This window comes from Macaca fascicularis, chromosome 10 (genome assembly GCF_037993035.2).
Source record: "Macaca fascicularis isolate 582-1 chromosome 10, T2T-MFA8v1.1".
Taxonomy (NCBI): Eukaryota; Metazoa; Chordata; class Mammalia; order Primates; family Cercopithecidae; genus Macaca; species Macaca fascicularis.
In genome coordinates, this window is record NC_088384.1 from 30,639,439 (window position 1) to 30,665,811 (window position 26,373).

Consider the following 26,373-nt stretch of genomic DNA (forward strand, 5'->3'; position numbering starts at 1 on the left):
TGTGTGTGTGTGTGCGCGCGCACGCGCGCACATGTGCCCATGGACAGGGCTTCACAGCTGGGGCTCCTTGTTCTGAATCACCTCATGGCTCCTTAAACAAAGGGGGTTAGGGTGACTCTCCCCGTGGCTCACACTAACTCCTGGCTGTAAGAGGTGGGCACCACACCGTGAGCTTCTTGGGAGTTGCGTGGCAGCAGCAGGACACAGAACCAAGGAGGAAGCCTCCCAGGGCTCTGCTCCTTTCTGCGTGCGCAGAATCCATCAGGCGAACTGACACAGATGACTCGGTGTTCCTGTCTGCAAACACACCCTGGACGGGGCTGGTGGCCAGCCATGCCCACTAAAGGTAGAGGACAAGCCCAGCAGAGCACTCACAAATTAGAAGTTCAGAAAACCTCAAATGATGTGCAAAACATTTATCAAACTTGAGAATTTTTCTATCACTTTGCTTCACAACTCCGCATTTCTGATGAGGATGATTTATGGGCTGAGAGAGCTGGCAGGGGGCTGAGGGGGAAAGAGTGGGCAGGAGGGCAGTATGCTTTGGAGGTTCTAGAATTCCTGAGGCTCAGCACCAAACAGTCTCAGAACCAGGCTTTCAAGCAGCAATCAGGCAGGGAGTGGAATTCCAAATCTGGAGAGAGATGCAGCCCCGAGGACACAGTGACCTCCACGAAGAGACACCGTGGCTGGACCATCTCCTCTCTCTGGCTGTCTCCTGCATTCACTGGTTTCGTGTGAATAGAAGTGAACAATGCAGCCTGGGTCAGGTGCTCTGCATTCATCCATGCATTTGTCTTCCCGCTTCTCATCCGTCTTGGCCTCTCCTGTGCCACGGAGACCACACCAGGCCTCAGGCCCTGCCCCAAGAGGCTCCCAGATGACCTTGGAGGTGTCAGGGCTAAAATACTGGAGGGACCGAGATAGGAGGAGGCCAGCGTGTCAACATTGCCCTGAGCCTAGGGCTGCAACAGGGCCTGGGCTTGGTCCTCTCTGAGATGTAAGCCAGCCCAGGAGCAGGGAGACGCCAGGCAGTGGCAGCAGACATCCCTGAGTCTGCTGTGATGGGGGGTGGCCCTCTCCCCCAGAGAGCACCAGGAGGTCTGGGCTCACAACTGAGACCGGGGTGGCGGCAGCAGTGCCTGGGCAACTCCAGCCCTGCCAACTGGCAGGGGCGGAGCTCCCCACTGTCCCCGGCTCTGCACAGAGTGCACAGCCTCTGCCGGCCGGCGGTGCACCTTCTCTGTATCTCCCCGCAGTGGCGGCGAGCGAGGTGCAAGTGGCACGACGGCCCTGGCCACTTCAACACGAACCTGCCGCTCCCAGGGCCGGTCCCGCGAATGCCGACTGCGCCTTGGCCAGGTGCTCGAGAGCTCCAGGGGCACGGCAGGGAGCGAGGCTGAGGCTGCCGAGGAGGCTCAGGGCCTGGAGAGGATCTTGCCCGGCGGTGCGAGGGCAGAGGTGGTACAATCGGCTGCCTTGGGGACGTGGGGAACAGAGAACCCACTGCCGCCATTGCTCCCACAGCTGCCCCCGCTGCCCTCTCTGCCGCCTTGCAGCCTGGGGCAGGGCTCCAAGCCCTTGCTGGGCCCGGGCGGGAGTCCGGAGCGGGGGCGACATCGCCACAAGTTCCCGGCTGCAGCCGGGCATGGCTGGCGACTCTGCCAGGGAGCGCCACCGGGAATGGATTGCGGCCCCGGACCTGGCTGCTGCGGGGAGCACCAGGCTCAGCGGTCACTCCAATGCGGACTGGATCCTGGGGACGCAGCCTCAGGTGGCCCCGCGCTGAAGTCTCCCACCTGGGCACAGGAACCTGGCTCCCACGGCAGGGAAGGCGCAGCGGCCGCGTAGGTGGCCGGGTCTGGGAAGCGGACGACTCCGGCTCCCCACCCCGGGCCACTGAAGCTAGGCCACAGGTCCGCTTTCGTGTTCGGGGCCCGGCCCCTGCGCTCCGAGCACAAGCGCGACACCGGCCTGGGCGCATCTCCGTCCCGGGTCCCCTCCGCAGCGGACCGTGCAGTTTCCTCGCCGGTGGGTGACTGGGACCCCGCACCGGCGGACCCACAGCCTGCGCCCGCGCCCCACTGCAGCCGGAGCCGTGGCAACTGCCGCTTTGGACAACCCGCCACTGCCATCATGGGTGCTGGCAAGTCTCACTCCCAAGGAAGCAGGGACCGGGACCTGAGACTGCTCAGGCCTGCTCTGTGGAGTCCAGACCATGGGAAATCCTGTGGCTCTCAGAATAGCGCACTGGCACACTCCCTCCAGTCCTTGAGTCAGCTCCAGAGAGCAGGCATGGCAGCAGCTGATGGCACAGCTCTGGAGTCCAGAGGCCTGGGCTGGTAGCTGGCCCTGCTCCTGGGGCAGCTGTGTATCTAGGGGCTTCCATGTCCTCTTCTGCAAAATGAGGCAACACAATACCCAGCTTATAGATCCGTGGCGATGAATGAGGGTCCTTGATCGCACCCAGCGTGTCCCTGAGTGCACAGAGACCCTGGGGAGGAAGGCGAGAGAGGAGAGGAAAGGTGGCAGGAGGAAGCAGCGGTCTGTGCAGCCATCTGTCTTTTCTGGAATCAGAGACAGCACAGGCACAAGCAGCCAGGCCTGCAGCCACCTGCCAGACCAGAACAATGAATGGGCCCAGGGCCACTACAGGAGCATTTCTCTGGTCTGAGACAGAAAAGCAGCAGCTTCTGAGGCTCTGTCCAAGCTCTCTGCTAGCAGCCTAACTGTGATAATAGACACAGGCCCTGCCCTCTCCCAGCCGCCTCCCAGCACACTCCTCCCAACGCACCCTTCCCAGTGCACCACCTTCCAGCTTTCAGTGCACCCCTCCCCAGTGCACCACCTCCCAGATGCCTCCTAATGAACCCCTCCCAGCACACTGCCTCCCAACTCACCCCTTCAAGCACACCCCTCCCAGCCCCCTCCCAACTCACCCTTCCCAACACACCCCACCCAGCCCCCTCCCATCGTGCCCCTCCTAACGCAGTCCTTCCAGTACACCCCTCCCAGCACACACCCCCTCAGTTCAACTCTCCCAGTGCACCCCACACAGTCCCCTCCCAGCACACCCTTCCCAGCCCCTTCCCGGTGTACCCTCCCAGCTCACTCCTCCCAGCACACCCCTCCCACCATGCTTCCTCCCAGTGCACCCTTGCTGATTGGACCCTGAGACCAGGGCTTCTCTTGGCTTTCCTGGGCTCCCCTCACAGGCTCCCCTCCGTTGAAGGAAGGAGTTAACCAACACCACCTCAGTCACCCCAAGGAACCCACCAGGAAGAAGTGAAACTTCTCCCTTTAGGAGCTACCAGGTGTAACTCCCACCCTATGACCATCCAATTTGTCAGGGTTTGGGGACCAGCCTCTTCCAGGGATGAGGAGAAATGGCCTGGGAAACAGGAGTGACAAGGGAGGAGAGGCTGTCAAGCTGGGGAGGGGACCCACCTGCAGAGCAGAGAAGCATGGGCGGGTACTCGGGACCAGGACCCCTGGGGGATTTGCTGTCTCTGGTCTCCAGGGCTCTGCACCCCTAGAGGGACAGGGACACACCAGGGCTCCAGAACGCTGTCCTATGAGGATGAAAAACCAGCCATGTCCTTCTTCAGACACACTTGAGAGAGCTACAGGTGTTTACCCCGGCACGTAAGGGCTAGGACTCAGGCTACATGCAAATACTTTCAGGGCCGTCGTGTGCAAAAGAGAGGCTTATTCTGCAAGGTGAGGGGGGCCTTAAGGGAATGGAGGATCGGTCCACCCAAAAGCAATTCCCAAGGATGTGATGCGTTCAACAATACACTGGTTGTTTGGGAGCACGGTAGTGTGTGCTCCACAGAGCACGATGGTGCATACTCTGGAGGTTGGCTGTCTGAGTGCACAGTGTGGGTTCCAAGGCCTGCTGCTGTGCCTGGCTGGATCAGAGACACTGAGGTTTCAGATGTGGGGCTGGATGGAAGGGGCCTTGGTTCTCTTCCAGCAGTCCTGACATGACACAGAATCCACATTAGGAGTTTTGAGAGGGAACCGGCCTCTGTTTCAATTTCCTCTTCCTGTTGGATTTTGCCTCCCGTGCGGCTCACCCCCTTTCCCCTAGGACAAGCAAGCATACATGAACACACATATACATACGTACACGTGCAGGTGCACACGCACGCACATGCACACACTCACACCCACATACCTGCATACCTGGATGGCGAAGAGCTTTGAAGCACTTAAAATAGTGGTTGGAGAGCCAGCCAGTAATGCAGATTGTTATTCCAGGGGAGACAGGTCCCAAGCCCTGGAAGTCAAGGTGAAGTTAACACCCTTGTCAGCCACATGCCAGGAGAAGCCCATGCAACGACTGTGATAGCTCACAGTATCATTTACCTTCTCCTCACACCCTGCACCAAAAGAACTCTTGCATTAGCCCTGAGATGGCTAAGAACCCAGGAAAGTACGCGCTGAGTATTGAGGGTCAGGCACTGGGATCATGGAGGCTTGTGCACGAGGGGGTGGACGCCCTTGGCCTCGGCCTCCTGAGGTTCCGGATGTTGGCAACTGAGGACAGAGGCTGGGCAGGAGAACACTCCTGTGCCCTGGCAGGCTCTTTCAGCCATCTCTCCCTGTATCCCCATCCATGCCTTTCTCCATCCCTGTCTTGCCCAGGCTATACCTGGCTCTCTCTGGTCTATCTCCTCTCTTTCACAATTAGGCCCATTTCATCTTCCTCTTGGCGTGAATAACAAAGTCCCCAAACAGCAAAGGAATCTCAGAATTGAGGCTTCTGGGTTCACAGACTGTTTCCAGATTAGTCCTTTGAGGTGTCTGGCAGAGCTGGGCCGTATCTGCTCAGACTTGTCACTTGTAGGTTGGGGCTGCCACGGCAGCTCCCCATGGGCTTCAGGAGGGGCGTGGTTTTGGGGGTGATGGGGCACAGACGCGCAGTGAACTCCACAGCAGCTTCTGTGCATCCCTGCACTCAGCAGCCACCTCCTGAAATCCCTGACTCTAAGGCCAGCTGGGCACTTGGTCTTTTAGGAAACATCTGTGGATGTCCAGGGAACACCTGAACTGTTTACAAAGCATCTGACTCTCTAGCCAGAAGTGGGCAGTTCCCAACCTCAGGTGGAAGGCTCCTTCCCCTCTGCCAGGTCTTAGTGTTCACAATAGAGCAGTCAAAACTCCAGAGAATAAGAAGCCCATGGTACCCAGAGTCAACCTCCGCTATTTTCGTTTGGACAGGTCATCGTCCCTGTCCTGACATCACTGAGTCCTTCTGACTCCCTGCTCCATCACCTTTGCCTACCCCGACACACCTGCCCAAGGACACACCTGCCCACCTGACTACAGCTCCTCAAGGACACACCTATCCACCAGAACACACCTGCTCCCCCGAACACACCCATCCACCAGGACACACCTGCTCCCCAGAACACACCTATCCACCAGGACACACCTGCTCACCAGGGCACACCTGCTCCCCAGAACACACCTATCTACCAGGACACACCTATCCACCAGGACACAGCCATCCACCAGGACACACCTATCCACCAGAACACACCTGCTCCCCTGAACACACCTATCCACCAGGACACACCTATCCACCAGGACACACCTGCTCCCCAGAACACACCTATCTACCAGGACACACCTATCCACCAGAACACACCTGCTCCCCTGAACACACCTATCCACCAGAACACACCTATCCACCAGAACACACCTGCTCACCAGAACACACCTATCCACCAGGACACACCTATACACCAGGACACACCCATCCACCAGGACACACCTGCTCCCCTGAACACACCTATCCACCAGGACACACCTGCTCACCAGGGCACACCTGCTCCCCAGAACACACCTATCTACCAGGACACACCTATCCACCAGGACACAGCCATCCACCAGGACACACCTATCCACCAGGACACACCTATCCACCAGGACACACCTGCTCCCCCGAACACACCCATCCACCAGGACACACCTGCTCCCCTGAACACACCTATCCACCAGGACACACCTATCCACCAGGACACACCTGCTCACCAGGGCACACCTATCCACCAGGACACACCTATCCACCAGGACACAGCCATCCACCAGGACACACCTATCCACCAGGACACACCTATCCACCAGGACACACCTGCTCACCAGGGCACACCTATCCACCAGGACACACCTATCCACCAGGACACAGCCATCCACCAGGACACACCTATCCACCAGGACACAGCCATCCACCAGGACACACCTATCCACCAGGACACACCTATCTACCAGGACACACCTATCCACCAGGACACACCTGCTCCCCTGAACACACCTATCCACCAGGACACACCTATCCACCAGGACACACCTATCCACCAGGGCACACCTGCTCACCAGGGCACACCTATCCACCAGGACACACCTACCCACCACAACACACCTATCCACCAGGACACACCTGCTCCCCTGAACACACCTATCCACCAGGACACACCTATCCACCAGGACACACCTATCCACCAGGGCACACCTGCTCACCAGGGCACACCTATCCACCAGGACACACCTATCCACCAGGGCACACCTATCCACCAGGACACACCTGCTCACCAGGGCACACCTATCCACCAGGACACACCTATCCACCAGGACACACCTATCCACCAGGACACACCTGCTCACCAGGGCACACCTATCCACCAGGACACACCTACCCACCACAACACACCTATCCACCAGGACACACCTGCTCCCCTGAACACACCTATCCACCAGGACACACCTATCCACCAGGACACACCTATCCACCAGGGCACACCTGCTCACCAGGGCACACCTATCCACCAGGACACACCTATCCACCAGGGCACACCTATCCACCAGGACACACCTGCTCACCAGGGCACACCTATCCACCAGGACACACCTATCCACCAGGGCACACCTATCCACCAGGACACACCTGCTCACCAGAACACACCTATCCACCAGGACACACCTATACACCAGGACACACCCATCCACCAGGACACACCTGCTCCCCTGAACACACCTATCCACCAGGACACACCTGCTCACCAGGGCACACCTGCTCCCCAGAACACACCTATCTACCAGGACACACCTATCCACCAGGACACAGCCATCCACCAGGACACACCTATCCACCAGGACACACCTATCCACCAGGACACACCTGCTCCCCCGAACACACCCATCCACCAGGACACACCTGCTCCCCTGAACACACCTATCCACCAGGACACACCTATCCACCAGGACACACCTGCTCACCAGGGCACACCTATCCACCAGGACACACCTATCCACCAGGACACAGCCATCCACCAGGACACACCTATCCACCAGGACACACCTGCTCCCCCGAACACACCCATCCACCAGGACACACCTGCTCCCCTGAACACACCTATCCACCAGGACACACCTGCTCACCAGGGCACACCTATCCACCAGGACACACCTATCCACCAGGACACAGCCATCCACCAGGACACACCTATCCACCAGGACACAGCCATCCACCAGGACACACCTATCCACCAGGACACAGCCATCCACCAGGACACACCTGCTCCCCTGAACACACCTATCCACCAGGACACACCTATCCACCAGGACACACCTATCTACCAGGACACACCTATCCACCAGGACACACCTGCTCCCCTGAACACACCTATCCACCAGGACACACCTATCCACCAGGACACACCTATCCACCAGGGCACACCTGCTCACCAGGGCACACCTATCCACCAGGACACACCTACCCACCACAACACACCTATCCACCAGGACACACCTGCTCCCCTGAACACACCTATCCACCAGGACACACCTATCCACCAGGACACACCTATCCACCAGGGCACACCTGCTCACCAGGGCACACCTATCCACCAGGACACACCTATCCACCAGGGCACACCTATCCACCAGGACACACCTGCTCACCAGGGCACACCTATCCACCAGGACACACCTATCCACCAGGACACACCTATCCACCAGGACACACCTGCTCACCAGGGCACACCTATCCACCAGGACACACCTACCCACCACAACACACCTATCCACCAGGACACACCTGCTCCCCTGAACACACCTATCCACCAGGACACACCTATCCACCAGGACACACCTATCCACCAGGGCACACCTGCTCACCAGGGCACACCTATCCACCAGGACACACCTATCCACCAGGGCACACCTATCCACCAGGACACACCTGCTCACCAGGGCACACCTATCCACCAGGACACACCTATCCACCAGGGCACACCTATCCACCAGGACACACCTGCTCACCAGGGCACACCTATCCACCAGAACACACCTGCTCACCAGGGCACACCTATCCACCAGGACACACCTGCTCACCAGGGCACACCTATCCACCAGGACACACCTGCTCACCAGGGCACACCTATCCACCAGGACACACCTATCCACCAGGGCACACCTATCCACCAGGACACACCTGTTCACCAGGGCACACCTATCCACCAGGACACACCTGCTCACCAGGGCACACCTATCCACCAGGACACACCTATCCACCAGGACACACCCATCCACCAGAACACACCTATCCACCAGGACACAGCCATCCACCAGGACACATCTGCTCCCCAGGACACACCTATCCACCAGGACACACCCATCCACCAGGACACACCTATCTACCAGGACACACCTGCCCAAGGACACATCTACCCAAGATAACACCTGCTCACCCAGACACAACTACCCAAAAACACACCTACCCACCCTGACAAATTTGCTTGCCAGGACACACATGCCCACCAAGATACACTTGCCCAAGGATACACTTGTCCATGGACTCACCTGTCTACTCAGGACACACCTGTTCATCAGGACACACCAACCCCCCACACACCTGCCCACCAGTGCACACATGCCCAAGGACACACCTGTCCAAGGACATACCTGTCAGCAGGACACACCTGCCCACCAAGAGATGCCTGCCCACCAGGACACACCTGCCCAAATGGACACATCTGTCCGCCAAGACAGCCTTTCTACTTTCAAGACCTGAGTGTGGTGTGACAGCCCCTGCCCCTGCCCTCCCTTCTGCTCAGTCTGAGCCAGGTTGAGCTGCCCAGAAAACTCACCCAAGACACTGCTGGTTTGGATTCAGAACCCAGAGTAGGCACTGGGTAGAGCGAGGGAGGCTGGGGGCTGGCCTCCACCTGCAGCCAGAACTCATGGTCAGGCTGGTCTAGGGGACGCCCTTTCTCCACAGTGGACAGTATATTCTCATAAATGATCCTCTCAGAGAAGTGGGGTGATGGCAAATATGAAAAACAAGCCCTAGAAGCTGCCACTCTGCCCATTCAGAGGCAACAGCTACAACAACATAAAGCCAAGTCAGCGTGAGTGTAACTACTGGGAAGAAAGAAAAACAGGAGTCAGAGGTGTCCTGTGTGCCCTTTGGCACACTGCTGGGTGTCAAACTCTTCAGTTTTTAAAAAAAGAAATGTTTTTCTTACTCTCAGGGTGATGTGCGGTTGCCATGAGCATGCACACACAAACGCACATCCACACATGTGCACACACACCCCCAGCAAAACCTTTACCTTCAGACATGCTTTTCTCTGACCCAGTGCTCCAGCTCCATAGCAGAGGGCTCTACTGCCAGACGCAGTGGCCCCTGCCTTCTCATATGTGAGAGAGCTTTGCTGTGGGACATGGGGGTTGCAACCCTGAAGGCTCATTTGATCGCTGGGCCAGGACAATGATCTACTTGATGAGAAAAGAAAAGGCCAATTCCCTGCCTTTTCGTTGGGCTCCTGGAAGCTCCTGGGCATGGGTGAGTAGGGTGGGCCAGGAGCCCTGCTGATGCCCAGAGGATGGGCTGAGATCTGGATGCCAACTAGCCTTTCCACTGGAGCCCAAACAGCCAGGTTTCTGGGTGGACAGACGCAGTGTGCAGACTCTAGCAGACAGGGCGCCTCTGACTCCTGCTTTTCTTTCTTCCCAGCAGTCTCAGAAGACATATGCAGTGAAAAGTTTTGTGCAGAGGCAAATCAGGCAGGGGCCAGCAGTTGGCTCAAGTACATCTGCGTGGCATGCTCCTGTGGTCAGAACCTCACCATATGACAGATCAGTGAGCAGGCACATCTGGGTATGCAACAGGGGCTTCTGCCCCTCGGAATTGTCCCCAAGGACTGGCACTAAGATTAGTAAGGGTGCTGAGGTAAGGGCTGGCTGAGCCTCTTTGAGGACATCGGCAAAGTGTGGCCCACAAGGACACCCATGTCCCCTCCATCCCTGGGAGTCCTTCCCCTTATGAGTCTAGACCAGTCCTGTTTTCTTGGAAGAGCCTCAGCCCTAGGTCTACTGTCCTAAGACCTTGAGACAGAAGTGAAATGGGGGCTCCGTGTTGAATTTGAGCTTTTTTTTTGAGGGCAGTAGTGCCCGTGTGTCCCAAGTGTAACAAGACCACATCTCACTATTCTCCCTTTAGAGGAATTCTCTGTCCATTTTGGCTTTGTCTTGGGCACCCCAGGGCCTCCTCCAGGGTCCTGTGTGTGAGGTTTCCTGAGCACCCTGAGCGTGGCCTCCCCAGTCCTTCCTCACTACTGCATCAGGATGAGATTGTCCTGGAAGGACCCTGGGATCAAAAGGTCCTGAACTATCGTCTGTAACACACAGGGTTACTGTCAGTGAGACACTGGGGAAGACCTGTGTAAAGATGAGAATGAGATTCCAGGTGATGAAAGGAGAGGGGTCGCTCCCTGGACTCGGTGGTCATCCAGGTGGAGCTGGTGAGTGCACGCCCTGGGGGCAGCCCCTGTCCTGTACTGAGAAGCTCAGCTCAAGCATAGGAAATACAAGACTCATTTAGCCTGGAGGACTGGGGCTGAGTGAGTGATTCCAACTCCCTGAGCCTCAGTGTCCAATGGTTTAATATGGAAAAGACATTTGTCACAAAAATGCCTACAATAATAATTGTTGAAGTTATTTGTAATATGATCCTTTGTGGCAATTTAAGAACAAAGCCTCAGGACGTAGCTTAGGAATTTGATATGAGCCATCTTTTCCTGGTCCCAAAATAAAACCATAGAAAAGCACTTGTAAATCTTCTTTGCACAAGTTCCAGAACTTTCCCTGTCCCTCAGCGCACATCCTGAACCCATCGTGTTCCAGGAGCTTCTCCCTGTTCAGGCCCACAGGGAGTGCTCCCTGACCTAGGGTTGAAGACTAGGGACCTGCCCTTCTCTGAGACCTCAGGCTTGCTGATCCCTGCCTGCTTCTGCACCAGGTGAGGCTTCCAGAGCCTGTGACTTCCTTATGACCCAGAAATGTAGCAGAGTGCCTCCAGATACACACACACATTTTAATTTTCTGATATTTTGAAAATCACAAACCAGTATTGAATTACATCGAGTTATTACATAAAATATAATTAGTTTAGAATTTTATCTGGCTTCTTTTAAGATTTTATTGTATTTATGTTTCAACATTTTTGTGCTGAAACTAGAAGTCCCTGGCAGGCAGAAGTAAAAACAGAAGGCATGTACCTGGGAAGATGTACAGAGGCAACTGGGCCTGGCCAGGTTGTTCTCAGGAGCTGGTCTGAGCCTGGATCCCAAGCCCCAGGGCTCAAAATCATTTTCACCTCTGGACCTCTCAGAATTTAAGCACACTTTCTTCTCTCCTTACCATTTTTCCCAAGCTGGGTTTTGGCCGAGAGCAGGAGGATGTTGCTGTGTTAGGTTGACCCAGCTGAAAACCTCTGAGGCACTTTCGCACATCCTCAGATAACAGAGACCTTCCCCCACTCAGGGGCTGGGGACAGAAGTGACAGTGGACTCACAGACACAGGCAGGACAGTGACACCTGGGGTTGGGCTGGGCTGGGGAATGGGGGTCTGTCTCTTCTCCCAGGACTTGGAGCAGGAGTTGAGCTGCCAGGCTGGAACTTGAGGACTGGTCTAGAGCCTGAGGGTTGAGGACCATTCATCCCCACAGCTCAAGGATGCTCCTGGGAGCTGCTGGTGTCAGTTCCCATCACAGCAGCCACATTGCTGGTGCTCTGGGGAGACGCATGGGTGACCCTCTGACCAGATGACCAGGCACTGAAGACCTCTGAGTCAGCACAGAGGGGCCACTGAACCTCAGACCCAGGACAGGGTGACATACGATGCAAAGTCTGAGGTCACAGCTTACAGGATGCCTGGTAAAGGAGGAAAAGGGACACCTGTGTGTCTCATAAGCCAAAGGTCACCCCACCTGACTCCCAGCAGTTGTCACCTGTATGAGTGAGGTCAAGGAGGAGGAGAGGCCATGGGGAGAGGCCCCAGATGTCCATAACTTGGGTGCAACTGAGGACTTGGTTTCAAACTCTAGTAGCTGTTACTCTAAATAGATGTTGATTTGGATGGAACTGTCCCCCTGCCACACTGGACTCAGACTTGATCAAGAAGTCAAAAGAGGGCAGAGGGAGAGGAACAGAATCAGAAGCAATAGGATGAGGGGCCAGGCCCAGGTTTGCGTGGTTCGCATGGGTGACAGTTACAGGGAGTCCAACCATTTGCTCCAGAGTTGGATAGAGTGAGCTCCCAATGTAGCTGGTTCATTTGTCACTGTGACCATCACTTGCCAGTAGCCTCCTAGTCTTAAGATTGATCAGGTGTCAATCTGTTGTGCCTCCAAAATGTCAGGGACCAGCTGGACTTCTATGGGTGGCCCTTGAGTTCCCTTTAGTAGGTTTTAGAGTAAAGAAAATGGTGTGGAGACATCCTGTCGTGCCCATCAGCTCCTCCCCTTGTCTCCCAGCCCCTCCACAGGCCCTGAGTACTGACAGTCCCCTGAACACATTACCCAGGTGGGTGGAGAAGGCCAGGCTAGGGGTGCCCAGGTGCGCTATGAGGACACAGCAGCTGAGCCCAGCGAGCAGATGACACAGGGTTGTAACAGGGGCTGGCTTCCCAGGTATGATCACCCACAGAACCCTCAGGGACAGGACACAGAACCCAGCGCTGCTCCAGGGCCCACACCCACCGAGTCCCTCAGCTTCTCTCCTGCCTTTGTCTATTTCCTCCTCCAGAAAAGAGCAAACTGAGGCCTTTGTTGAGATGCCTCTATCCTTACAGCTGTGCACGGGGCTCCTGCCTGTGATACACCTGTCCAACTCACTCTGTCATCTTTAGGGAAGTCCTGGGAACTCCCCCGCCCTGGAGGAGATTCTCTGATGAGCAACAGTGTTGGGAGGCCAGTGCGGTAACAGGGTGGCCACCAGAACTGAAAGCTGTTCCCAGAACTGCGTCCTACTTTCCTGTCCCCTACTCAGAGTGTGGTCCCCCTTCCAGGCTGTCAAGCCCTGTCCTGGAAGGCCTGGGCACTCAGGCTGGGTCTCCCCCTGCTCCCAGCCCACCGGCCTCCAGTACACCATGGACCCTGGAGTCTGGTTTCTCACTGGACAGAGGGAGAGCTGGGCTGAGTGTCCTGAGCTCCTAATGCACCCCTGGAGGAACACCCCGTTAGAGGAATGAGGAGCCCCTTGCATCTGGTTGGGACAGCACACGGGGTCCCTGGTCCGGAGCTCAAGCTGTGGCAGCCCCTGGGGAGAACCTGAGTCTGCAGACTTGAAGGGCAATAAAATGATGAATTGGGGAAATGAGTAGGTGCCATTGAATGGGAATCATATCTCGTGCATTTAGTGCTGGCTGACGTGCTTGCTTGGGGTAGCTGTGTCAGATAAACCCTGATAAAGAGGGTGACAACCTAGACCTAGTGTCAGGCGGGGAGCCCAGGCCCAGCTCTGCCTCCTCCAGGCTGTGACACTTGTGTGACGTTGCCAGATAAACTATAGGATGCCTACTTAAATGAATTTCAAATAAACAACATTATATGGAGGGCACACATATTCATTCTGCATCAGTTTTACTGAATTCAATCAATGATAACTGTCCTACGTTGTTTTCATTTGATGAATTGGGGACCTATCTCAGGACACGTGCACCCCCTCTCAGTTCAGGATCCACTCCCTGGGAAGTAGCAAGAGAGCTGTTGTCAGGATTAAAGAAGGCCACAAGCTCAAGAACCGAAAAATACTGTCAGTCAACTCAAACATACAGAGCTGGAGAACAGAACAGTGAAGGGGGGAAGGGTAGGAAACGGGCAGTGTAGGTCAGAAGACACCATGTAGCTGATACGCAAGCTGAGCAGGTCCAGAGATCTAATGAATCCCGTTCTTTGGTGAGCATCAGTGCTTCCTCCAAGGACGTATAATGACTCTAGGCACTAAAATTGTACTGCATATGGGATTCAGACAAAATGAGATGTTAGCTGCTCTTGCCACAAAAATACCAAAACTGGGTAACTATGTGAGATGAGGATCATGTTCATTTGTGTCACTCTAGTAAACTCTTAACTATGTGTATCCCATAAAATCATTGTGTATACCTTCAACATATACAATAAAGCAATCAATTAAAAAATCGATCAGACAGCAGAAAGGCTGCAGTTGTAGTAAGGAAGACATAATGTGGATGCACAGGCAGGGATGGACCTCTGTGTTTCTACATAGACCCTCGCTGGGAGTGTCAGCACTGGTTCGTGCTGAGCCACGAGAGGCCACAAGGCTGAGACCCCTCCAGACAGAAGACCCAGCACCAAGCCGACTCTGCACTTTTAGGAGCTCAAGAAAAAATACATACAGCTTAAATGAGATGAAATGAATATAATCTAGGGTTTTTTTTTAATGGAGAAATGATCATGGAAGAAAAAAATTGTCTCAAAAGGAGCTAGGAACCACCTAGAAAGCTACTAATAAGCCCTTTATGGTGTGGAATGAAATTCACCAACAGAGTGACTCTCAGAAGAAGCAGGTGGAGTCAGATCAGCTGAGAACATGGGAGGAGGATGCGTGGGTCCATCTATAAACTGTAAGAAAGGAAACCACACGGCAGTGAAGGAGGGCGTGTTTCTGGCTGTTTAGGAGGACGCTAGAGGAAGGGAGGGTGGATGGAAAGGTTCTGAGGCCCTGCTGGAGTTTGGCACAGATTGGATGGCTCAGTGGTGGGAAGTTTTTGAGAATAGTCGAAAATGTCAATATGTGTCCAACTTGACACTAAAGGTATGGGCGGCTTATTGTATGTCTCCGTGAAGAGAATTTTACTTAAAAAGAATAGTCTGGGATGAAAAAAATACAGGAATCCACTGAGGATCAATGAGAGAAAGAGAAAGACACTGTTCTGGAAAATCATAGACATAGGGAAAGGAGGAGGATGGAGACACAGGTTCCCCATCAGAGGTGGGTCTCAGATGTCAGAGCTGCACCTGCTGCCTCAGACCATGAACTTCAGTGCAGAGAGACCCTATATCCTAAGCTGCAGGAAGCAAGATGTTCTGTTTCCTGGAAGTCCTTTTACTATGAAGCTGTGTGACTCTGAGGACAGAAGGAGAGGAGGAACCTCCATCCCCAGGAGGGGCCATAAATGCCCCTGGGCCCATGGGAACAGCAGCAGCAGCAGAAGCCACGGGCCAGGACTTAGCTCATCTCCAGGAACAGGAGGAAAAGGGAGCTTGTCTCGCTTCCCTGTGGGCCTGGAGCCCTGTGGGAGCATCAGCCTGCTATCCTAGGACTGGCGGTGGTCATCAGGTTAGTCCTCAGGCCAGAGACTACTGATGCTCAGGGAAGCTCTTTAACTGAGTGGTCTCCACTGGGCTGATGTGGCAGACCCGGTTGTGATGTCTGAGACTCACCCCCGATGGGGAACCTACCTCTCCTTCATCCATCCTCCTTTCCCTGTGTCCGTGATGGACAGTCCGTGTGGGCTGATTTTTCCCTCCAGGCAGGGAGCATTTAACAGCATCTGGAGACAGTTTTGTTGTCAGAACTGAGAGGAAGGTGTTACAGGAAACTACTGGGTAGAGGCAAGAGATGCTGCTACCCCCTACATAAACCCCTCCTACCATGAGCAGAACAGCTCCAACCACAGAATACCAACAGTGTGGGGGTCAGAAACCCTGCTTTAGACTATATCACCCCAAAGATTGTGAATATATTGGAAGATCAGCCATCAGATGTGGAAGAAGAAATTGGTATTTTGAAAAGAAAACTCAGGGTCCAGGTGTGGCTGGGCGCAATGGCTCACGCTTGTAATCCCAGCACTTTGGGAGGCCGAGGTGGAAGGATCACAAGGTCAGGAGATCGAGACCATCCTGGCTAACACAGTGAAACCCCGTCTCTACTAAAAATACAAAAAAAAAAAAAAATAGCCGGGTGTGGTGGCGGGCGCCTGTAGTCCCAGCTACTCGGGAGGCTAAGGCAGGAGAATGGCATGAACCCAGGAGGCGGAGCTTGCAGTGAGCCGAGATCACGCCACTGCACTCCAGCCTGGGCGACAGAGCGAGACTCCGTTTCAAAAAAAAAAAAAAGAAAAAGAAAAAAGGAAAGAAAACTCAGAAAGTCTTGAGCAGACAAGTCCTGCTCAACCTGTCAGGAAAGGGCGAACCTCCATGGTGGGGCCAGGCTGAGAACAGACCCATGGCAGGGAGGCTCTGGGGAGTTCCGTGTGGTTTGATCATTGATCATCTGATTTCAGTCCCAGCACAGCCAGCGATCTTCATTCCCTTTTCTCGTACTCAGAATCTCCCAAGGAGCACATGGGGCTTAGGCTGGTGCTGTAACTGAGTGATTAAGAAATGAGGGTTGTTGTCTTCTGCCCTCATCAACTGTTTAGGTGTCCCCTGATCTGGGTAACAAACCACACCCTGGCAGTCTCACACAGGAGCTCAAGGATCCACAGACATCCAGCTCTCTTCACCTCCCTCCATCCTGAGTGTATTTCTGCTCAGAACAGCATCTCCCCCTGGTTTCCTGTTCCTCCAGGAAGATCAGCCCTCACCAGGGAACCTGGGGTCCGGAGGGCAGGAGACCAGCAGGGAGCATGTTTAGCTACAGCTGAGGGTCACGCCCAGCAGACCAGGTTAGAAGGTGATGGCTCATGGCCTCAAAGGGCAAGAAGAGGGATGCCAGCCTGGGGCTGGGGGCAGACAGGGAAAAGCAGGTATAGCTTTGGGTTCTTGACAGATGCAAGCCTGGGAGGAGATTCCATGGCTTCCTGTGGTTGGATTCTATAGGTCCTTTTTCTTTCTTTTTTTTTTTTAATTGAGGCGGAGTCTGGCTCTGTTGCCCAGGTGGGATCTCAGCTCACTGCAACCTGCACCACCCAGGTTCAGGTGATTCTTGCGCCTCAGCCTCCTGAGTAGGTGGACTGCAGGTGCGTGCCACCACGCCCATCTAATTTTTGTCTTTATTTTTGCATTTTTAGTAGAGATGGGGTTTTGCCATGTTGGCCACTCCAGTCTCGAACTCCTGACCTCAGGTGATCCGCTCACCTCAATCTCCCAAAGTGCTGGGATTACAGGAGTGAGCCACCACACCCAGCCTAATTTTGTAGGTTCTTAACTGCTGACCCAGGCACAGCTGGTGTCATCCTCCCTCTGACCATTTCATTGCTTATCCTGAAGGGCTCTGTGCCCTAAGCATAAAGTCGCTGCCCGTGGAGAGGTGACCAGGCTGAGGATGTGCTGTCAGGAGTGCCTCAGCCATGCTTCAAGCCACAGACTCCTGACAGGGCCTCAGATCCTTAGGTGTTGGCAGCAGATATGAGACAAGAGCAGGGTCTCCTGAGGTGATGCTGGACACAGACATGACCAGAGAATGAGGGACACACAGGGAGAATGGGGGAGGCTGAGTGTCCCCTCCTCCAGGGTCCAAGGACTGTGTCAAGACTGTCCCGTGTCTAGTCATCATGGTCAGCCTCCTCCTGGCAGAGGATGCAAAGGATCCGCAGGAAGCATTTATTACTAGCCTGGGAGCCAGAGACTGCGTCTTTGAGCCTGTGAGGCAGTCACTCACAGGTCCCACACATCTACGGCTTCTGCCTGGTGCCTTCTGTTTGGGGCCATTTCGTTTTTCTCTGTCTCTGCGTTTCCTGCTAGAGATGATGTATTTAGACCTGAGCCCAGCACTGAAAATGGATGAGGCAGCCCAGCCTGGAAACAGGAACCTAAAAAGTATTGATAACAGAGATAGGAGAGGGCTGGGGCCCTGCTCATTTTGTCTGGAGCTTAACTCACTTGAGGTAAAAGTTTGTGGCTGGAAGAGAGGCTGGAAAATGAGGGAGGAAGTGCAAAAAGGAGAGAGTCACTGATTGTAGGAATCCCAAATTCTAAATACAACTGAGGACAAAGCCCTGGCTGCCCCTGCACTCTGTGTGTGGGGGAAGATGTACGGAGCCCAGCTTCCAACTCACTTGGTCAAATGAGGAAACTCTGGGGAAAACGCAAAGTCTCTACAGTCAGCACTGCTTGGGGAGGAGAGTGGCTGTGGGTGCTCAAGGAGGTGGAACTTCATTCCCCACGCCTGGGCACTAAAGGAGGAGGACGGCCTGTGTGCTGTGCTGGACGGTGATGTTCGGCTTCTCCCCAGGTGGGAGCCAGCAGCTGCTGAGGAAGGGTGATGTGGAACAAAAGAGAGAGCCTGGGTCTGAGGCGTGTGGTGGTTTTAACAGATCTGGGTTTCTACTGAGACACCCCCGGCGCTGATGTGACAAAATCACACCGTTGTGTCCAGTGCTGTGTCTCCAAGGGCAGGAGATGGTGGTTTCTGTCCTGGGGGCTGAGCCCCTGCAGGAGACTGGACCAGCACAGAGAAATGCAAAGACCTGTGAACACAGGGGAAGGTCCACCCTGGCATGGCAGAGCTGGGAGAGAGGCATGCGGGGGCCTGTGCTTGGGTCATGTGCGAGGACAGTGAGGAAGAGGGCACCCAGGCAGGATGGGGACACCCATGACCCTCCTCCTGAGGACCCAAAGAGAAGGCAGAGCTGCCTCAAATCTTTCCATATGACAGTTCATTTTGTGTGTCCAATTAGGTAGGCCACAGAACCCAGTCATACACTCAAACAGAATTCTAGATGTGTCCGTGAGGGTATTTTTTAAGATACAGTTCACATTTAAAGCCTTAGACCTTGATTAGCCTTCATCAGTTTTTTGCTTTTGTTGTTGTTGTTTTGTTTTGTTTTTGTTTTTTTGTTTTTGTTTTGAGACAGGGTCTTGCTCTGTTACTCAGGCTGGAGTGTGGGAGTGCAATCATGGCTCACTGCAGCCTCAACCTCCTAGGCTCAAACAATCCACCCACCTCCACCTCCTGAGTAGCTGGGACCACAGGTGTACAGCCCCACAAGTGGCTAATTATTTTACTTTATTTTTTGTAGAGACTGGGTTTTGCCATGTTGCCCAAGCTGGTCTCCAATTCCTGAGCTCAAGTGATCCACCCACCTCAGCCTCCCAAATTGCTGGGATTACGGGTGTGAGCTACCGCACCTGGCCAAGTTCATCATTTACAATGTGAGTCATGTCCTTTACCCAATCAGTTGACAGCCTTGATAGAAATAAGATGACAACTGAGCTGTTACCTCTGAGATGACAATAAGAAACACATCACCCAGGTGAGATGACAGAGACAATGCTTGGGTAAGAGCCCTATCAGATCCGTGTCACCCCAGGTCCATGTTATAGGTGACAGCACGGTTTTAGCTCAGCAATGCTCAGCCCCAGGCCAGCTGCACCCACACTCTGCCCATCAGCCCCAGAGCCGTGTGTCTTGCACGGGTCTGTGCCTCTTCCCTGACTGCAGCTGTGCTCCTTGGCTCACCCTTTCTGGTTCCTGTAACTTTCCACCAGCATCCTTCACCTCCCCTTCCTCAGATACAAGGAAGTCATGTGGACCCAGAACAAGATTCTTTCAGTACTTAAGTTTTACTTCGATTTTTTTTTTTTTTAGACTTTTCAAACTAAGCTTGGCTTGACCCAAATCAGTCAGCTCAGGGACAGATTGAACGAGACCCTTCAGTGCAGGCTGCCTGCTGGGTGTGATTGAACCTCAGCATCCTATATACATTAGGGTAAAATTCTTCTCAGACTCTTGCAATTGTATGGTTGCATTCAATTAGAAGTTTTAAAAATACTTTGTGTTTATTTGATGAAATACTGGATGACAGTTTTTCACATGGATATTTACTTTTTGTAATAGTAGAAATACATGTTGTTAACATTCATAAAATAACCATCATAAGCTAGCACCTGCAGAGATTGTATTTGTGTTACGTTTCCCCATCTTCCTGTGCAATTCTGAGAGTCAGGATGGTACCAGATCGCACAGTAATAGCCTCATCCCCAGGCTGCAGCCCAGAGATGAGCAAAAGCTCTGCATTATCCGAGGCAATTTTGGATCCAGAGAAGTGGCTGGGGAGCCTGAAGCCCTGGTACATATTTGAGTCTGAGTAGTAGGTCAGGAGATAGCTGGAAGGGCTCGCTGGCTTCTGCTGATGAGAGTGTATTGCATAGATACCAGTATTGAGGCTTCTGTGCAGGGTGCAGGAGTCTGGCTGGTGCTCCCAGAGGTGCAGAGAGGGAGGGAGGCTGCGTGGGAAGAGGGAACAGTCTGGGAGACAGAACCTGGAAACACAGACACTCATGGGTTCTAAGTGTCTCTGCAGTGAGAGAGGAGCACAAGGAGAAGAGGAGCCCAGGCCATGGTGGACGTAGGCTTCTATGGCCCTACCCACGTGGACCTGGGTTGCCTCAGGCCTCTCTTATCCCTGGCCCGTTTGTCCCCCAAAGAAGGGGATGCTTATGCAAATGTGTTTCCTTGCAACGTCTCTCTCTCCTCCATGTATTCAGAGTCTGAGGCTGGGCACAACTGGATGCAGGATCAGCAAGGCTCCTGTTTATCTGAAGGGAAGGACCTGGGAGGAGGCAGATGGTAGAGCCACACAGACCACACACAGAGAGGACACAGCTGCTGAGTCCACATTAGTGACCACAGGGCCCACCTCCCTCTGCCCACATCCATCCAGATTTGCAGTTTCTATGGGATTTCTCCATCTGTGAACACACTTTCTGGGCCCTCAGCAACTGCTCCCTGATTGCCCCTGTGGAGCGCATGAGTCTGGTCTTTGCCATTCATGTTTTCACTGTGAGTCCATACATATTTATTACAACATTTGATTGCAAGCACTGAGTTCAGCTAATATAGTTCACATAAATGGGATCTGTGTTTTTGAGAGATTTATAATTTCAAAGTAAAGGTTCACCAGGAATCTCATCCCCTTGAGTGTGAGCAGGACCTACGACTTACTTCTAATAAATAGAATATGATGACAATGATGGAATATATGTAATTATATCACAAAAGATTGTGGCAGCTTCTTGCAAGGAAACTTCCCCTTACTGGCTTGGAGGAAGCACGTGAACACGCTGGGGAGGGCCATGTAATAGGAACTGAGAGTGACCTCCCACCAGCAATCACCGTAAACCAAGGCCCTGGCTCTAGCAGGCCCCAAGGAACTGAGTTCTGCCAGTAACCAAGGGGCTTGGATGCAGACGTTTCTCAGTCAAGCTTTAGCTGAGCCTGCAGCTCCAGTTGGCATCCTGACCGCAGCCTTGTGAGGCTGGAGCAAGAGACTCAACTAAACCACACTCAGACTCCTGACCTGCAGGAACTGTGAAGTGATGAATTTGGGTTGTTTTAAGCTGCTCGTTACACAGTAATAGATAACTAATATGCTGACTATAATCTAGTATTGACTTATTGGTGCTTAATCTTAAGAATTTTTATTTATCCTGAATGATTTCTAACCAATAAACTATGTAATTTGCCAATTTAAAAACTCACTAGAAATCAGTAACAGTAAATATAAAAGTACCATAAGAGGAATGAATTTAGAAACTCTCATTATTTGAGGCATTTAGAAAAACAAAAATTTAACATGTATATAAATAGAATATTATATTGAATCTTCACACACTTATCACCAAGATTAAATAAGTATAAATAATTTGACAAATCTCCTTTATTGTAATCTTTATTTTTATTTTTGGCTCTTTATTCAGAAGGCCCTTGGGGTTGGGCCAAAGCCCCCAGCCGGTATCACATTATGCTGTCACCATCTGACCAGTCCTAGGTCTCCAAGCAAACACAGAAACTCCTAACAGGTAGGAGAGTCCTTGGGGGCTTAGAGAAGGCATCTCAGGAGCCATGGGCAAGGGCCAGGCCTACTTTTTGGAGACGTGAAGTTCTTCATCCCACTGTGGTCTGCAATGTGCCTAGACTATGGCTTGCAAAGTTGGGTGTGTGCTTGCGGGACAATTTCCTCACCAGAGACTCAGGGGAGTGCCACAGCTCCTGGCGTTCTAGTGGACCTGTGAGGACAGGGCGAGAGTGGGCCTTGTTGCAGTTTACATTAAGTGATGGCTGACATAACAGCATCAGACCCCTCAATTCTTAGGGAAAAGGTGACAGAGAAATGGATCCTTCAGCTGCTGTTGTTCACAGGCTATTACAGTGAGTGATTGACAACTCAGGGAAGCAGAGGGCGGGTTTGTGTCTCAGTTTTCCGTGTGTCTGGAGCACTGTGTGAGTGTTCATGCTTTTGCCCAAAGTTGAACAGTAATAATCAGTCTCATCCTCAGGCTGAGCCCGCAGATGGTCAAGGAGGCTCTGTTGCCTGAATGAGAGCTTGAGAACAGAGCCAGAATCCTGAAGGCTGATCGGTGCTACCATACATGAGGAGTTTGGAGGCAGCACCAAGAAACTTGCAACCAGTCAGCACCATTGTATCCAGTGTTGTTGCTGTTCCCAGTGCAGGCGATGGTGACCATCTGACTCAGAGACCCTAACACCAAGGCTTCCTGGGTCAGCCCAGGTAGTGCCCAGGACCCGGAGTAAAGAAGAGAAGGACACAGGGAGGGTGATTCTGGAGTTCCAGCCAAGAGCATAGCCTGGGCACCTGGGGAAGGGCAGAGCTCCTGCGTCCTCCTTGGGCCATGTTCCTAGAATCTGAAGGGTCAGGCACCTCTGTAGGGAGTGAGAAGGGAGAGGAGGAGAGGGGTCCAAGCCATGGCAGGGCACTACTGGGCTCTACCTTCTGAGATTCTTCGCGTAGACAGAACACCTCTAGTTGCTTTTGTTGCTGCCCATACCCTAGGGGAGGGAAGTGGCCTTCGTGTAAATCTATTCTTCCCCTGACTGTCTCAGCCCAAGCCTGTGCCCTAAGTCTGTCATTTTAGGGTGTTTATTTGAAAAATGAAAGATGGGAAGCGCCTGGCCTGGCACTCCCAGGGGCTCGAGGGAACATCGGGCAGTAGGACCCACACTGGGAGCCCGATGGCTGGTTCCCGCTGAGAGCACACCCATCAGACCTCTGAAGGAGCTGCTGCATGGCACCCCTTGCTGTCCCAGGCAGTGACTGGCTGTGGCTCTGGTTTACTCCATCTTCACTCCAGGATGTGGGCCGGCAAACCAAATTCTCCTGAGAACCCTGATGACGTCATGTCGGAGAGACAGGAGAACTTGGAAAAGCACCAGCCTGTCTCCCGCCTCCTGCTCAGAAATGAGCCATGTCCTGTCTCTTTATCTCATTGGCCAAAGCTAGTCACATGGCCAAGCCTGAGGACAGCAGGGTGAGAAGGCATGACATGCATTTCCAACAAAGAGGGGTGTTGCCCATTATTTATAAGTTAGAGTCTTACTTGATTCCCATTTTGAAGGTGAGGAAACAGAGGTAAAGTTATGCTAAGTAAATTGTCCAAGTCAGCACCGTCCAGTAAGATCCTCTGCCATGATGGGAATGTCCGGTGTCTGCACTCTGGCATGGGAACCACGGGGCACGTGAGTTAATGATGCAATTAAAACACAGCCGGTGGGACTGAGAAATATAATTTTTAATCTCATTCAGGTAATTTAAATTTAGACATCCACATGTATTTAGTGGGGGTGTACTGGACACTGTAGGTTCGAGGGTAAAAAAGTAGAGGTGGGACCAAATTTGATCCAGCCCTATGGGAAAAGGAAGGACATCATTGTCCACTCAGCTCTGTGACTGCTCTTGTTTGTCGTCTCATATATTCTAAAATCTAAACTCTGAGGATACAAGAACCTGTGTTAGATTATTATTCATCTTTGTATCCTGTGCTTGAGAAGTACTCTCTAGAAGAATAAATAAAGATAGGTCTATATATTTTCATGAACTTTCTCTAAAAATTTAAAGTATGTATGGCACATCTGGTTTGCCAAAAGTTATACTCCACAGTGGGTGAGAGAAGATTCCATTTGAATAGGTAATGGGTTTTCTGACCCCATTTTGCGCAGAACATGATCCATCCACGGAGACCGTAATTTGAGTTCTAGGCACCTGTTTTCCTACCAGATGGGAAAGCAGAGGCAGAGAGCTAATGCCTGCAGCCTCATGTCCAGCTGACTGGCATGAATGGGATTCCCTGCCAAAGCCTTCTTAATAGATGCAGCTTTTGCATGTTCTCCTGTTCTCAAACTAGTGTGACCCTCCCTGGGCATATAGGGAAATAGTGATTCATTATTGTTTGTCATGACAGGGAGCAGGTTGCTACTGGCGTCTGACTTGTGGACACAAAAGATGTTTCTAAATGAACTGTAATGCAGAGAGCTTCCCTCATCACAAGGGATGATCCAGCCCACAGTGTCAATAGCGCCGATGTTTAGAAACACAGTTTTGAACTACGTGTGTTCCATGAAGTGATCACAAAGGGATTAGAGGATCACTCTTCAAGACTTGGGAGAAAATATTTGTGTTTTGGAAAGAAAATACAGGAACTATGAACAGAAAATTTTAACTCCAAAGTTCAAGCAGGAGGCAGGAAAATGCAGCCCTCGCTGGTGGGGACAGGCTGAGGGCAGATCAAGATAGGGACATTCAGGGGAGATTTTGTCTCACTTCCCCATGAGGCTGGAGCACTGTGTGATAACTGCTGCTGTCATAAGACTGACAGTAATAGTCAGCCTCGTCCTCAGACTTCAGTCCAGAGATGGTGAGGGAGGCAGAGTTGGAGGAGCTGTCGATGGAGCCAGAGAACCGATCAGGGACCCCAGAGGGTCTTTGGTTATCTTTGTAAATCACAGTGGTGGGGGCGCTGCCCGGCCGCTGCTGGTACCAGTACACATAGCTGCTGCCGATGCTGCCACTGCTGCGGGTGCAGGAGATGGTGACCGTCTGCCCCGGAGACCCCGACACAGAATGGGGCTGAGTGAACACAACCTCAGCCCAAGACCCTGCAAGAGGAAGCAAAACAGAGATCAGTGAGGACAGGTCAGGCTGGTTCCCAGGGAGAAGGCAGAGGTCATCATCCCAGGTGATATCCAGGAGCCCTCCCTGAATTCCCTGCGGGCAGCCACCTGTGCAGTGAGCGAGGAGGGTGAGGAGGAGTGGAGCCCAGGCCATGGTGGAGATGCTCCAGGCTCTGCTTCCTGAGCCACAGCCAGGAATGAGCCACCAGCCCTTCTTATCTTTCACTATAATGCTCAGGGTGGGAAATCCCCATGCAAATCTTCCCCATTTTAGAGGTGGTGCAAGCCCCACCTTCGACCTCAGTACGATCTTCAGCTGAGGAAAAGAAAGACTGTAGGAAGGAGGGGACCCAGAGAGGGCACAGAAACACCTGCCAGATGCAGGGGGAAAGGGGCTCACATCTGCGGAGCCGGGGAGCTTGAGCAGGTGAGCAGGTGCTTAGGTCACAGCGCCATCTGGTGGATTCAGGAGACACGTGGACCCTGGGCTGGGGCTAGTGCTCAGGACTCATGCCCCTCCCTGCTGCTCCCCTCACAATTCCAGCCTTTTCAGATTGGTTTCTTTCACTTAGCAATATGCATATAGTCTTCCTCCATGTCTTCTTGTGGCCTTATAACACCTTTTTCTTGCAGAATGACATTTCATTGTATGCATTATCAGGGCTTGTGTATCCCATTCACCTATTTAAGGACACATTCACTCTTTTCATGTTTTGGCAATTGTGTTCCAAGCAGCTATAAACATTTCTGTGCAGGTTCTTGTGTGATGCAAGCATCTCATGCAGGTAAATATCTAGGAATGTTGTTTCTGAATTGCATGTTAAGAATTTGTTTAACTTTGTCAGAAACTGCTAACCTGTTTTCAAAAGTGGCCATAGCATTTTTCACTTCTCACAGCAATGCATGGATTCCTGTTACTTCACATCCTGTAAAGCATCTGCTGTTGTCAGTATATTGAATTTTAAGCTTTCTAATAGGAGCCTATTGTTGTCTTGGTATTTTAATTTGCAGTACCCCAGATGTATAACAAATATTTTGATATTTATTTATAAATATTTATTGATGATATAATTGTAAGTATATAACATACATACAAATAAGATGTGTATAAATCATTTATATATTATATAATGTATATTAATATGTACATTATACAAAATAATACAAATCAAATAAATTTCCCCAGAGATAAAAATATATTTTTATGCT

At 52.6% G+C, this 26,373-nt stretch overlaps 1 gene segment (V, D, J or C); it reads right to left on the bottom strand.

Annotated features, from left to right (window-relative positions):
- Positions 1-23,767: 23,767 nt before the first annotated feature.
- LOC107131036 (immunoglobulin lambda variable 6-57-like) lies at positions 23,768-25,363 on the bottom strand. The segment is given in 2 exon segments: positions 23,768-25,149; positions 25,273-25,363. Coding segments are annotated over 2 exon segments (402 nt in total).
- Positions 25,364-26,373: the final 1,010 nt, after the last annotated feature.